The sequence below is a fragment of the Gekko japonicus genome, unplaced genomic scaffold (genome assembly GCF_001447785.1).
Source record: "Gekko japonicus isolate JY-2015 unplaced genomic scaffold, Gekko_japonicus_V1.1 scaffold1589, whole genome shotgun sequence".
Classification (NCBI taxonomy): Eukaryota; Metazoa; Chordata; class Lepidosauria; order Squamata; family Gekkonidae; genus Gekko; species Gekko japonicus.
Genome location: NW_015172603.1, coordinates 278816 through 294947, shown reverse-complemented (window position 1 = coordinate 294947; position 16132 = coordinate 278816). Strand labels below are relative to the sequence as shown.

At 40.1% G+C, this 16132-nt stretch overlaps 1 protein-coding gene across 1 annotated transcript in view; it reads left to right on the top strand.

Moving 5' to 3' along the window:
• OXR1 (oxidation resistance 1) overlaps positions 1 to 16132 on the top strand; it is a 75883-nt gene that overhangs the window by 19640 nt on the left and 40111 nt on the right. The window contains 5 exon segments of the mRNA XM_015421591.1: positions 565 to 672; positions 3688 to 3807; positions 5506 to 5658; positions 11894 to 12078; positions 14836 to 15566. Coding sequence (XP_015277077.1) covers positions 565 to 672; positions 3688 to 3807; positions 5506 to 5658; positions 11894 to 12078; positions 14836 to 15566 — 1297 coding nt within the window.

Genomic DNA, 16132 nt, shown 5'->3' with positions numbered 1-16132 from the left:
GCAGAATAAAATACATTCAGTGTTTGTTCTTTCTATACTTGGAGAGTGGTAATTAAAGAGGTGTGGCATTGGGCTAAATTTGTGGAATCATTCCTGTTCCATAAATCTGAATTAGAGCTGTATTTACGCAGCTGTAAGTTCACTGGAAAAAGTAGTTAGTTTTCAATAATTGATTCCTTCTTTAAGGAGACACAGGGTTCAAGAGACCTACATGATGTCTGTTAGATGTGAAGGAGAATTATTTTTCATGGCAACCTTTCTTCCACAATAGGTTGCACCCAAGCCCTATTTTTCTACCTGTGGGATTTTTTGACTGTTAATAACATATTTTCAGCTTATTACAATCAGAATTCTCCAGTACTGTACTCTAAATATATGGTGTCTTATGTCGTATTTTATGTACTGAAATCATTGGAAAAACTTATGATTTTAGGAACTTTGCCTTTTAAAAAAACTTTGTAACAAACAAAATGTATTCTAGGCTACCATTACTTTGAATTTTATAGGGACTATAATGTATTCATATCTATGCTATTATAAACAATATATATCCTCTCTTTACAGGTTGAATCGAGAGATTCTCTGAACAGCATTGCTCTGAAATTCGATACAACACCTAATGAATTGGTCCAGTTAAACAAGCTATTCTCCAGAGCAGTTGTTCCAGGACAGGTATTATCTATCCAGTAACTTATAGGGTAATGGATGAAATAGCTTTATTTAAATGTTTTTGAGAAAGAAGTTAATTTTCCTTCATCTCGTATTTATAAAAGCTTTTCCTGTTCAGTAGAAGCCTGTGTTAACAGGGGACGAAGAGTTGGGTAAAATGTTAGGCAGTGCAACAAATCTTGTATCACAAGGCTTCCTCTGCACCTGAATGCACCACTGTTATTCCTGATTTTTCCTGCTGGAATCTTACTTGGGAGAGTGGCTGACATCAGAAAGTGGCAAAAAAGGAAATGGGGTGGAACTGTGAATTACTAGCTGTATATCCTCTTACAAATGGTACTTCAGAATTTGTCAGGAGAGTGTGAAAAGGTGCTTAAGCCTTGAAAGCTTTGTCTGCCTTTGTGAGTGTGTCATGCGCCATCAGGTCCATTCCAGTTTATGGCGACCCTATGAATTAACGTTCTCCAAAATGTCCTGTCCTCCAAAACATCCTGTCATTAACAGCCTTGCAAACTGAGGGCCATGGCTTCCTTTATAGAGTCAATCCATTTCATGTTAGTTCTTCCTCTTCGCCTGCTGCCTTCAACTTTTCCTAACAGGGTTGGCTTTTCCAGTGTCTCTTGTCTTCTCAGAATGTGACCAATGTGACCAAAGTACAATAGCCTCAGTTTGGTCATTTTATGTTTGAGGGAGAGTCCAGGCTTGTTTTGACCTAGAACCCAGTTACTTCTCTTTTTGGTGGTCCACAGTATCTGTAAAACTCTCCTCCAACACCATATTTCAAAAGAATCAACTTTCTTCCTGTCAGTCCTTAAGAGACCAGTGTTAGCAGACTTTAGCATGTGGGTCTAACTCTGTCTGATCATGTCCTCCTCTGTCTGATCATGTCCTGATTTCATCCAAGCATTTAGTATCAGCTATTCTTCCTCCAGTAGCATGCACACTAAGGAATCTTCTAGTATGCAAAGTATATTTGTTTATTAAAATATGTATATCCCATTCTTCTCCTGATTATCAGGACTCAAGGCACCTGATTCAGCGCCTTTAATTGACAGCATGTTGTCATAGCAGAGGCTTTTTTCCTTTTGCGAGATGGGTATTGGTTCCAAAGAACTAGCAGAAGCAAAATAACTGCTACAGTGGTTCTTTATTTTTTTAAAAAATATTTTAAATATATTTGTTTTAAGATGCTTTTTCATATCTGAAATGTTTTAATGTTTGCCACCTTGGGGGCCCTGAATTAGATGGAAAGGCGGCATTGAAATGGTTGTAAATAAATAAATGCCACACAAGAGTTTGTGTAACAGCTTACTCAGTGCTTTAGCGGATAGATTCTGTGCTGATTCTGATACTTCCCCTTGTGTAAGAAGTTTGGGAAACAAAAGAACTTAATAGCTTTTGCTGTGTAATGCTCTAGGGTGACATGTAAAATAAACCTTTGTTGAACAGAAGGCGCTTTCCATATGTGGATGGGCACCTTTGAATTCAACCCCCAGGTTGTACCATTCATTCTGCAGGTGGGAGAGCCAAACTTTTGAGTGCTTCGGTCACAAGGAATCTCTATGCAGAAAACCAGTATAGCTGGGAGAGATTCTAGCCTCTCTTCTTTTCCCCCTCTCATGGTTCTAGCTTTCTCCAAGGAGAGAAGTTGTCTTTTTTTTAAGATGGAAGAACATTCACATATATTATTTCCCTTGCCAGTGAAATGAAGTGGCACTAGATGCAATAAATTCTTATTTATAATGCTCCTCAAACTGCCTTAAGCCAAGAGGAAAGATGGTGTATAAATATTTTGATAAGTAAAAATGTGTGTTCTATCAGCTACCTGTGCTAAGAAAAACAAAGCTCGCTTGCTGGCTTACAATCTAAAAAGTGACTTTTCCCTAGCTCTCTGATTATTCCTTGTAGGCTTGGTTTCAAATTATGGCTGTGCAACAAATAGCAAGGGTAGCATTTGTCTCTAAAGGGTATTTGGAGGAACATGCCTGACCTGCAGTGCTACCTGATGTACTGAGGGCTGGAGTACATGGCGTTGTTTCTACTCCAGGGACAACTCTCTTAAGTTTTGTAGAGCTTTCCAGAATTTTTCTTTCTGCTTCCTACAGAGCTCAGGTAGCTGTGTCCTCTATGTTGGGCAGAGGTTCTCTGGAAAAGAAAAGAGAGAGACCTGCTGCTGAAATAACTTGCAAACAAATGGTTCAAGATTTTGGATGCTAATTCTTTTAGAGAGGAGTCTGTTCTCCTATTCATTCTCATTTTTAATCATTCCTTTCCCACAGTGAATGGTGCAGGATTTGAAGTCATTAACAACTTAAGGTTGTTATTGAAGAGCAGTAACGGTGTGTGAACACTGACATGAAAGTAGGGTTGTCCTAATGGAAGTTATACTTTCTCTGCCTCTTCCCCATTTAGAAGGCTAACAATGACTCTGGTATACTTAGAAAACTTATTTATGAAGCAATCCTAAACTATGGCACCCTTCTATGTATTGTGTCAGCTTATACTGTTTTCTAGAAATTGTTTATTTTGTTTTGCGAATAATAATTTGTAAGACACAGTTACTGAACAGCAGTTCAAACTGTTGTCAGCAAAGGCTATGTATTATAAGTCCCAAAGTAGTATCCTGGCCATTAAAATGTGCCCTCAGTTTAGAGCAAATATATGACTCATGTTCTTGTTTACAGTATCCAGAAAACTTTTCCGCAAGCAAACCTAGAAGCATCAAACTTTAGGTCAGATTCATACTAGCCCAGTTGGGAGCCTGTACAATAAATGACTTAAAGAATATATGTGGCAAGTAGATACAAGTTCACAGTCACACTCTGCAACTATAGCTTGTAAAACAGTTTTGATCACGATTGTGCAAAATTATTTGTAACTGTCAATCTGTGAAAGCATCCTTGTTAGCAAGCAGTGTGCTTCTGTTTTAATTAATCACTAACATCTGGACTTTTGTGATTACTGTTGAACATTTCAGCAGTAGTATTTGTGGGCTTTTTTCTTTTTCATTTTAAATAGATCTTATATGTTCCTGATCCAGATTATGTTTCCAGTGTGGAGAGTTCTCCTTCTCTTAGTCCTATAAGTCCTTTATCACCTACATCTTCAGAAGCAGAAGTTGAGAAAACAGCCATAAGTGTAAGTAGATTTATGGATGGATGGTTTGCTGGAATGACTGAATTCCAACTCTCCAACAGCACTCCTGTGAGATGGCTAAAAGGCACTGTGTGTACTCCACTGATCTAATTAGTGCTAAAGTGCCATGTCCTCAAGACCTCAGGCAGATTGCTTGAAGCAACAGGATGAAAAGGCCTTTGTGTAGAGAGTCTCCGTGTGTTAATACCGTTAATATATTTTGATCGTTGTATATTCCTGTAGGAGGCATTTAAGCACAAGGGCTTCCTCTTGTACTGTTTAGGGAGATTGTCTTAGTTATATCACAGGGTATATTCCAAGTTCGGCACACTACTGAATTTTAGAAGTGTGCTAGAATGGGTGGTGTGTAGTGTTTCTTTTTCTCTCCAGAAGGTGGACATATTTAAGACTAGATGTCTTCGGTTCTTGTTGTGTGTTTGCACAAATTATAGCTGTTTAGTCTCTCTTTTCAAATGTTCCAGTCGTTCATCCAAAGGCCTCATTTAAGTTTTTCTAGAAGTTGAATTCCACAGGCATTAACTGCAGATGAGGAAGGTTTAGTGCAAATCGAGTCTTAACAGTAGTGCATATTTTAATGGCAAATATACTTCAAATAAATGGGGTGTTACTATATGCCTTGCAGGGCAGTTTAATTTCAGAATGAAGAAAGATGCCTTTATTTTATAGCCATTAGTCTCAATTTTGTAATCTTGTTCAGCTTTGTAATTATTTTTTCTCACTCTAATAACTTAGCACCCTACCCTCCCCACTTTTCAGTTTCTCTGCTGCCATTGGGGCTAAAAACATTTTAAAAAATGAAAGCTGTAATCCCTAAACTCTGGGCAGGAATCTTCGATATGTCTTTGAGCTACACATGAACATAGAGGTTATTTATCTTCTGGCAGAGGTTCTACTTGCAGCCAAAGAGCCACCTACTTCATATACCGGTTCCTTCCCTCTTTTTCTAGTCAGCTGTTTTCAGTGACCAGTAAGATTGTCTAGCAGTGACAGGAAGTATTTGTGGAGTTTGAAAATTTAATAGGACATCCCTGACCTGGATAGCCCAGGCAAGCCCGATCTCATCAGATCTTGGAAGCTAAACAAGGTTGAGCCTGGCAAGTACCTGGATGGGAGACCTGCTTGGAATACCAGCAGGCGGGAGGTGGGGGCAGGCTTTATTTAGCCACCTCTCTGAATATTCTCCAGGCCCCCAGTTGGGGTCAGTCACCAGAGGTCACCATGACTTCCAGGTGCACACACACTCACATGCACATATATAAAAAGAAAAGAGAATTAAGTAAGACAAAAGGAATCCCAGGAGCCATTTTTTGGTTTAAACGTGATGCTGTGTATGCACACAAATCTCACTCATGCAGATCTACGTGGCCAGCATCACATTTAAATCTGGTTTCTAGCCTGTCTGTATGTACTGTTAGCATGCTAAGAATCAGTTTGGTTTTTTTGTAATAGCCAGTTTGTTGAAGTACATTTGTCTCCAGTTCTAAATCCAGATAACTTAAGTTACCTGGACTTGAAATAGTTTCTACCAGCTGGAAATCATACCCTTAACTTGCAGTACTGGCTATTCTCCTTCATCTTGTATTTAGTAATGTTAGAATTTTACTAGGTCACTGGGAAACCTGCTAGTTGAACAATTTGAACATTAAGTATACAGTCAAATATCAATTGCTTGGTTTCTAGGATCAAGATGGGCCACATGGGAAGGAAGCAACAGCCACGCCAGGTCACACATGTGTTCGGCCTGCTAGAGTGGTGTCGTCCACATCAGAAGAAGAAGAAGCCTTCACAGAAAAATTTCTCAAAATTAACAGCAAATACATAACCAATGGCAAGGTACAGAAGATCTTACCTCCTGTGCAAAACCAGTATTCAAATAGCAACATTGTTTGAAGATTTATAATTTATTTAAAACTAATTTTAAGTTTTATATTTTGCCTGTCAGCTGCATTTACAAGCACAGCTTGGATGCAATTCTAACCCCCTTTGCTGTCATAGTGTAATTGTGCTTTTTGGTAAAATGGAAGTATTTGTGTCTAGTTGCATCTTTGAAATGCTTGAAGGAGAGTGTGCATGGAACAAGAGCTCACACTGTGCCTCTTCCATTGTTTCATTTGTATCCCACCTTCCCTTCCAATGAACTTCCATTGTCATTGTTTGCTCCTCTCCCATGGTTAATATTTGTAGATTCAGCTGTGTTCTATCTCTTACAATATGGTGGCTAGGACTGACCCAGTCCAGGCACTGAAACACAATGTTCTAGGCAACCAACTCGTCCATTAGGGAATAGATCATCCTCCAAAGCTGCTTTCTTTGATGATATAAGTCTGCTCCTAAGTGTCTTTTTCTGTAAATCCTCTTCAGTCTTTCTTACACAAAAGAAGAGGCATGCATCAGTATTTCCAAGTTTACTGGAAGCTTTTAGCTCATGGGCAACTGACCTTGTATTTTTCTGTCTTGCCCAGTGCAGGTGAACTTAGTCAATGAATTCCATGAACTTTAAAACAAAACATGCTACAATTGCTGTTCAAGTCAAAGAGTCAAAGGATGTAATTATTCCCCCTAGATTGAAACAAAATCATTCTCTCCTTCTGTTTGACCACAAACAGAAGTGATCAAATCAACATATAGCATCTTGAGTCTTGGTGCAGGAAAACAACCAACTCTTTAAGACATAGTTAAACGGTTTCCATTTCCATTTTATTTAATATCAAGGAGCCTGCCCCTGCTCACAGCACTCACAATATATAATGGTAATTTGAATACAGAATGAACTGTCTCCTGACAGAAGAGTTGTTGCAATACCTGATGGAGCAAGACAGAGAATCTTTTTGTAGACTATAGCCACAATTAGATTTATAACCAATGTCATACTCCATCTTGTTCCTCAGTGGTGACCATCATTCTCCTGACCTCCATTTTACCCTCACAACAAGGTAGGTCTGGATGAGAATGTGACTGGCCCAAGGCCACCCAGCAGACTTCCATGCATAGTGAGGATTTGCACACAGGTCCTTTAGATCCTACTCTGACATTCTAATCACTGCACCACACTGGCTGTGATCACTCTCAGAAGCCTTAAACACGCTTTTAAAAAAAAGATGGGATATTTTACATTCGCCCTGTCTCTGCTGCCACCCTCTTCCTGGCTCCTAGTCAGTGAATTGTACCTTCCATTGCAAGTTGCAGAGGGGTTGACTTCATACGTACCCTGCCTTCCTCCCCATGGATTGACTTCATACATATCCCGCCTCCCTCACCTAAAGCACCTTATATCATTGTCTTCGCCTCTATTTTATTTTCACAGCAACAGCCCTGTGAGGTGGGTTAGGCTGAGTATCTGAAGATCACTGTGCAAGCTTCTGTGGCAAAGTGAGAATTTGAACCTGGTTCTCCTAGGTCCTAGCCAGACATTCTAACCACTATACCACACATAATCTGATAATCAGGGAAGTTGTTAAACCTAATTTGTTTTGTAACATGGGTAATATTTTTCTGCCCTCCTCCTCTGTGCTACCTCCACCGTTCTAATAAACCTGAAACCTTTATTAAAACCTATTTAACAGTGGTGCAGCACTGCAGCTAAACCAGAAGAATCACACAGAGCACTGACCCAAGAAATCCAAAACAAAACCTGCTGCTAAAAGGCACAAGAACAGAAAAAGGCAACAGACAGAGAGCCTACATAGGCCTCAAGCAAACATAAACTGAAAGTGCAAAGGCAACAGAACCACAAAGGACAAACCAGAACCAAAAGCAGAAAAGAGCAGAGAATTTACTAGGCCCCACGCAGAAAGTAACCCCCCCCCCAAGAAACCAAGATACAATACAGGAACTTAAAAATTAAACTGCAAAAAGGCAAGCAACAGAAGAACCACAAAACAGAAGAACACCAGAAGCAGCCTAGAAAAAACAAGCTTGGCCAATAACACTGAAGCACAGAAAAAATATATATAAACTACAGGAATAAAAAACAACACACAACCTGGCTGGCAAAAACACAAACTAGTAGAATAGAAGAACCCTCCCCCCACCCAAAGAAAACCAGAAAGAAAGAGGCCCCCTGGGCTGGCCTACAGGCCTACCCGCCACCCCTCCAACCTCAGGCCCCCCACCAACCTGTGAACCGCCCTGAGCCTTTGGGAGGGCGGTATAGAAATCCAACGAATAAATAAATAATAAATAAATAAAATAACCAACACCAACCCAGAAGGAATAAAGAAAAAAGAATTAAATTTAAAAGTGCCCTAAAAGAAATCAAACCACTCCGATGTCTTGATCTGAGGTTCATGCAAGCAGGAGCAGGGAGGAAAGCAGGGCAGGCTCAAGGAGCAGGGGCAGCAACAGAAGCCAGCCACACACAGTCTCCAAGCCAAGCCAGGCAGCTCTCTCTCACCAGCAGCAGCAACAGGATCCAGGAACAGCAGCAATGGAGACAGCCAGGCAGAGACTCTTTTTATGCTTTCTGGGCATACACAGAAGGCTTTCAAAAAGGAACAACCTTCTGTGATTGGCCTGAGAGCAGATGCCAAAAACCCTGTTGGCCACCAGTGCTCCTTTCCTGGGAAAGGAGCAAGCTTGTTTGGGCTGCCAGCAGCAACAACAGAGTTCCCTCTTTCTGTCTCCCTCCTGAAAACAGGAGCAAAAGGTGGGAAACAGGGGGAAACCGGCAAAACGCCATTTCCTGGCCCCTTTAATCCCCCCGAGTCTGTTTTTTGGCAATGCGGGGAAAAAAAATTTGGGGGGGGGGGGGGCGTCGGATATCCGAAAAGGCTCAGGAAAGCCTTTTTAGTATCCGGAAAACTGAAAAAAAACAAAAAGACTTTTTTTCAGGGGGGGGGTTGGGCTCGGGATTTCCAAATGCACACCCCTAGTTCTGACTTCTCATGAGTAAATCTTTGCTTTCATTACAAATATATTATGGAGCTAACCTAGGCCAATAAGTTCTGATTCTCTTCATTTTTGGCCCTGCAACTCTCATGAGCATCTTGAATCCAGAGGCCAATTTTGAGCTTTCTAGCTTCATTTTCTGATGAGTTATGCCTGCTATAGACAGATGAATCCTTTATTATTATAGATGATGCCATCATCTTTCTCTTGGTTGTTCATTTCTTTAATAACCTTGATGCACCTAGTTTTCTGAGAACTTACAGCAGTTGCAGCTATTGTGTTGGGGGATTTTTGTCTTAATTCAGTGCTTCATGCTTGCCTTTTAATCAACGTGTTGACGTTCCTTTGGAGGTTATTTTGATTATGACACAAAAGAAAGAGAGGAAAGGGTTAGTGGTTTTCAAACTTTATACCTTTAGGTAGAGATGTAAAATTTCCGGAAATTTTGAAGCTCGGAAAAAAACCCGGTTTTTTTTCTGGGAAAAAAACGGAAATTTTCGGAAAAATTGAAAAAAATGCTACATTAGCATTTCTTTTGTCTTTTTTAGATTGAAAGTCATTCTGTTACTTTAGGAACATAAAATATGACTATGGACATTTTTACTTGGCATGAAATTATCACAACTAGCATATTAAAAATATAGTGTATCCAAACAATTATTACAAACAGAATACCCATCCACATGCAAAAACAAAACTGAAACCTTTTTATTTTCTTCTGACAATAGAACCTCCTAAAGAAAGAAATGCATCTTGTTCTTGCATTGGAGAGTTCAGTTTGTAACCTAGGACTTGCTTGTCCTCAGTGCACAGAAATTAGAAATGATTTGGAAAATATTTGAACACCTTGTCTTAAAATATTTTATTCATCATGTTAAAATAAAACGTTCCATAGTCAATTTATTTTATTTATTCAATTTTTCCAATTTTTTCGGAAAAAAACAAAAAAGGCTTCAGGAAAAAAACGGAAAAAAACTGTTTTTTTTCTGAATTTTTCCGGTTTTTTTCCGGGCCTTCACATCTCTACCTTTAGGGAATGCTTTTATATTAATTTTTCTGTTCAGGAGACCCTACAGCTTGGGGGGGGGGGGCTAAGCATGTCAAAGAAGATTTTGTCTGTGTTCTAGGACATTCTTTTAGTTCATGCAAGGTGTCTTTGCTCCATGTGAACAAAGAATGTGGTCTAGAAAACAACCAATATTTTCTGATGGCTGTACAATGCAGGGGTTGATTGATAGTGGCATTTTTCTTTTTCACGGAAGATTGTTCACTGTTAATCATCTTTTCTTTTCATAGGGCGGATGAATCTAAAAGGAAGTTTATATCTTTGCAACATTGCCTATTTGTAGAAAGAGGTGCATTTTTCCAGACACATTTTCATTATTTTGGAAAGGTTACAAATGTGTGAATGTTAACTGTGTCTGAAAAGCTAAGCCTTGGCCCATATATTGCATACATCGTGTCATAGGCCCAAAAACAAATTGGAAGTGGTCAGTCTTTAACCTATGGCCCGTCACTTTATTTCTTTGTCTAATCTACCATGTAGATTGAAAATGATAATGGTAAAATATGCATATTCATGGGGGGAAGAATTGGATACAGATTTGTTGATGTTTAAAAAGATTTTTAACACCATAGTAAGAAATGTCTGTTATTATACTACCAAATTAAAGCATCTATATGTGAACCAGTTTGGTGTAGTGGTTAAGTGCGCGGACTCTAATCTGGGAGAACCGGGTTTGATTCCCCACTTCTCCACTTGCACCTGGCTGGATGGCCTTGGGCAAGTCGTAGCTCTGATAAGAGCTGTTCTTGAAAAAAGAGCAGTTTCTGTCAGAGCTCTCTCAGCCCCACCTGCCTCACAGGGTCTCTGTTGTGGGGAGGGGAAGGGAAAGGAGTTTGTAAGCTGCTCCGAGACTCCTTTGGGTAGTGAAGGGTGGGGTATAAATCAAATCTCTTTTCTTCTATATCTATTTTAGAATCTCTGATTTTCTTTCATGGTGGAAACATAAGAACAATGTTGATTAGGGGCAGAAGCTTTTATTCATTTGTATTGGAATAGCCACATTAAATAACTTTTGTTACTCATTACCTCCTTAAGCTGTCATGCTTACAGTCACAGTTGCTCGAGGGGGAACTTTCAATGAATAAAGATAATAGTGATGTTTTTTGTAAGTGAATTTTTGTAAGTGGAATTGAGAAGATAAGTGGTAAAGTTTGGAACACAAACTGCCACTGATTTTCTAGAAAGTTCTAAAAGTTTCTATTATTCTTTAAATGGAAAAACCCACAAATATAAAAGTTCCTTTTAAAAATACTCTTAAAGGGTATGTGTGTGTGAATCAATACTCTGCCTGAAAAGTACATTCCTTGACCGCAACCTGACCACAGCTCAGTGTTCAATGGACTATTTCAGTATAGTTTGCTCTGGCCACTGTCATAACCTTTTTATTTTTCCTTCTTATAGAATTTTTTTAATTTGGGGACTACATCCATCTGTGGGTTTATAAGAAGTCTGCTTTTCTATGCTATATTAACATAAAAGAAAACAAATGGCTTTTGTGATGAGCCTTTCATTCTCCTCTGAGCTAATGGAGATGGTACCTTTGAAATATCCTTTTTCTGCAAGGTCCCCCCCCCCCAGCTTGATTTAAGAACTGTTGCCTAGATAGAAAAAATGCATTACCTCTTTCTAAAGCTTACAGGTTTCCAGAGAAGGGCAAGTTTGATGTAGTGGTTAAGAGTGGTGGACTCTAATCTGGAGAACTGGGTTTGATTCCCCAGTTCTCCACATAAAGCCAGTTGGGTGACCTTGCATCAGTCACAGCTCTCTCAGACCTCTCTCAGCCTCACCTACCTCACAGGGTGTCTGTTGTGGGGAGAGGAAGGGAAGGTGATTGCAAGCCGCTCTGAGACTCCTTCAGGTAGTGAGGGGTGGGGTATAAAATGAACTCTTCTTCTCCCTTCCTACCAACCTGCAAACAGCAAAAGGTAAAAACAAAGTCTGCTTGTATGTAAATGTCATACTCCCCAGTAGTAATAGTGGAAAACAAGAATGGTGGACTTGTTAGATAACCTTGAGCATACATAGACATTATACTATCTCTGGTTCTGTTAGAAATTGCTTGAAAAGAATGGATTTGTCTGGAAATCCAGCCTTTTATCTTTCTTCTCACCTTAGGGAACAGTCAGTGGAGTGTTGCTAGTGACGCCAAGCAATATAATGTTTGATCCACATAAAGCGGATCCATTGGTTCAAGCAAATGGCTGTGAAGACTATGGAATCATGTGTCCAACGGAGGAAGTGATGTCTGCTGCTATGTATAAAGAAATCATAGATGGAAAAATAAAGGATTCCTTACCCATGTAAGCTAGTTTAGTATTTATAACAATTGGGTGGCATTGCTGTTGATTATTATGGTGTTACATGCAGTTCTAATTTTGCTTCATTCCCAAGACACAGACTTGTACAGTATTTGCTCAAATGCAAGACTGCATTTTTTCACACGTCTGCCATTCAAAAAGAGGGGTCATCTTTCATTCGCATATGAGTTACAGTTATAGCCAATAATGATTTTTGTTTGTGTATAACATTTTTAAGGGGATCATCTTACCTACAGGATTTTCTTCCTTTCAAGTAAATACGGTACACCATGGGCTGCTGCCTCTTCTTCATGTTATGTGAATTTCCATCCTTGAACTTTTAGCAGCACTGCCTTCTCTCTCCTTGCGTCATTCATGAGTTTTTAAGGTTAACACTTGATACAGTTAGCTAAATTTGCTTTATGTTCTAAAGCATACAAGTGCAACTTTTGCTGCACGTCTCACTTTGTTTATTTTCCTAAGTATCTAATACATCATTTTTAGGAAAAAATACTGAGCTCACTTTTTCTTACATAAGGTAGGTTTCAAAGGGCTTTTTGTGGTCAGACTCTTGTTTTTGTATTTGTTTCTGCCACCACTTTGTATTAGGTGTACATAAAGTATTTGAAGAGACTGAGACACACACACGCACCAGTTTCAGGTCTTGAAGTATATTTCTACTCCATTCTCAAGATCCTATCAACATAGCTGTTACTTTTGTTTCTCCTTCCAATAGAATAATTTTTTTTAAAAATTCTACCGTGGGTAATTTTTTTATTTGAGTTTTTTTGCTTAGTGGGCTGCCCTCACACGTCAAGCTTTGTCATTAGGAAAGGCATCTTGATAGCAGTAATGGTGTAATATTAAAACCAAATAATACCAATTACCTTTCACTTGGCATTCCAAGAATGTGCAGGTTTTCAATTCATGATAAGGTGTAGCATCAGTATCAATAAATATCTGAAGGAGTATTGAAGCTCACCAACCAAATACGGGGGAGGGCGGGGTATAAATTGAATAAATAAATAAATAAAGAAAATAAATACTGGCTTCAGTGCTTGCTGAGCAAGATAATTCAAGTACAGCAGACTGATTTCGTGGCAGTATGGAATCCTTTGGATGTACATACTTGTCTTGCAATATAGGACTGCTGTATTCTACCTAGTAGCTCATTCATAAGCCACCAAAGTATGTGGAATTTAGTAGTGCATGACTGGTGGTGGGATGGTGCCACAGAAATGTTAATGACAAAAGCAAATGTATGCTGGATCTTGTGCTGGAAAACCACGTTGCTTTATTATGAACAATGGAATAAATTTGTCATGATGACTGAAACCTTGATTAAAACCTTCAAGAAACTTAATTTCTTGAAATCTTGTCAGCAGTTTTGAAGTTCACTGAAAGCTTTTGAAAGACAAACCTTAAATCAAGACAAAAAATTGCAGTGTGATAAATAGATGCTCAGAGTAAAAACCACAAGAGTAAGAAGGATGATTCCCTAGTGGGACAAAGCTGGAGGAATTTGCTCATCTCTAGAAACAGAATGAAATGTGTTAGATGTTTCTGAAAGTAGCAAAACTAGCTTTTTGAACTTTAATCTGTAGCCTGTATACTGGCTTCTCTTCAGTTTTGCATGTTCGAAAGAATAAAGTAAATGTCTTTAAAACAACTTTATGATTTTTTTCATATATCAGGACCATCCCCAAACTTCATGTCTTCACTCCTTTCCATAATCTAAATTGCATCAGCTTGCAATATTTTACTTGAACACATTATAGACTTGTATTCAGCTTTTTAATACGTTGTTTTGATAAAATGCCCACCCTGCAGCCAGTTTTAAAGTTGTAATTTGATTTGATTTGTTTGACTTATTTCCTGCCTTCCCTCGCAAGCAGGTTCAGGGCAGGTCACAGCATTTCAGTCAACAACATAATAACAGTAAAGCTTTAGGGTTTAAATAGAACAAACAAATAAAACAAAATTGACATTAAAAGATAACATTCAAGGTTTCAGTCCAGTCAACTAAATGGCAGCTACTCAATGCAGATTCATAGTGCCTCTTGCGGTGATTCTCCGTTGGTCTTTGTGAGCAGGGCAAATGGTAACAAGCGCTGTAAGCACTGCAGCAGTGTGAGCAGGGAAGGCCAAGATGGTGGGATGACTGCCACCTCAACCCACAGGCCTGGCGGAACAGCTCTGTTTTATGGGCCCTGTGGAATTGTAATAAATCCTTCCGGGCCCTGATTTCAACTGGGAGCATGTTCCACCAGGCCGGGGTCAGGGCAGAGAAAGTCCTGGCCGTGGCTGAGGCTAAGTGGCCATCTTGCGGGCCAGGGACTGCCAAGAGATGTTGCTCTGCAGAGCATAAAGCTCTCCAGGAGGCATACGTGGAGTGACAGTCCTGTAGATATGTTGGTCCCTGGCTGCAGCTCACTTGGTGCTGGCCTGTGTATGTTCCTATCAGCAGTTGCTTTCTTCATTGGAAAAAAATTAGTGCTGGCTTCATTACATTTTGTCCAGATGTATGCATCTGTATAGCCATGTTAATGTACAACAACAAGAACTGGAGACGATGGTTAGTGTAAATTATCCATTCATTTGCCTAAAGCAAGAGCAAACTAATTTTGTGGGAGAATTGAGGGACAGGCCCAAGCATGGAAGCCTCATCGCGTGTAACTAAAAGATGTTCAATGAAAAGTCTCTGTGTGTGTTTGCTTTATTTTAAGGTTTGTAACAGAAAACTTTTCTTTGCTTTAACAGCGACACAGATCAGTTATCTGTAAAAGATTTCTGTCATTTAAAAAAGATTACAAGAAGCAATACTGATGAAATGGACTCAAGGATGCTAGATACAGGGAATGATAGTGCCAGCACAGCTCCAAGGAGCACCGAGGAGTCTCTTTCGGAGGACGTGTTCACCGAATCGGAACTCTCTCCAATAAGGGAAGAACTTGTTTCTTCTGATGAGCTTCGACAAGACAAATCTTCTGGAGCCTCATCGGAATCTGTCCAGACAGTAAACCAGTCTGGTGCTGAACATGTAGCAGTAATTTCAGACTCGACTAGCGTTCCTGGCGATACAAACTGCAGTGCAGAACTTCCTGTGAACACTGACAGCAAGTCTGTTAGTGATAATGTGGGTTCAGAAGCAGCCAGAAGAGCACTAGAAGAGGTACCAGGTTCTGTAGGAGGGAAGGCTGCTGACACTCAAGAAGCACAACACTGCATAGATCAGGAATCTGTAATAGAAAATGTGCCAGGAGGCGAGGAATGTTTGCGTTTTGAAGAACAGGACTCTAAAAGAGAGGTTGTAAATAAGGGGAAACTTGTGAAAGAGTCCACTCAAGATTCTGAGACGGATATTGAGGAGCTACGGAAACTTTGGAAGAGCCATACTATGCAACAAACCAAGCAACAAAGGGATAACATGCACCAAGATGCGCACAAAGAAATGAAACACAAAGTAGCAACAGCCGATGGAACAATAGAAGGTAAACTAGTTAGAAGATAGATAATTGTAAATATTTTCATCTTAAAACAATCTATGGTAGGATGTGTTGTTGCCTTGTGGCATTCTTCATCTTATAATTACCTGAGGTGTGGCTAGCTGAATTCTGACCATCTGCATGTTAATATGATGTAACAAATCTCTCCCTTATATATAATTGAGTAAGACGCAGTGTCAGACGCATCGGAGAGAAAATGCGCACCAACAGTGTTTGGAGGCTTGAACTGTCCGTCAGAAGCTTCCCCAGCTTCCATTGGCCGTGTCGCCTAAGTCCCTCCTCAGAACACAAAGGCTGTAGCCCTGCCTCTGCACCCGGTCTCCTCAGACGTCAGACTACTGCTGACAACCACCTGGTGGGTGAGTGGAACTGGGGAGCACTTGAAGAACGGTGGCGGCAATAAGCCGCTCGCCGCCGCTCGCCTCCCCCCCACCCCGCCCAACTAGCCACGGCTGGAGGGAATCAGTGGAAGGCCGCCAGCGGCAGCTCATCACCGTTTGCCGCGGCCAGATTCCCCCCTTTATCGCACGCCTGTTTCCCCCCCTCCCCCG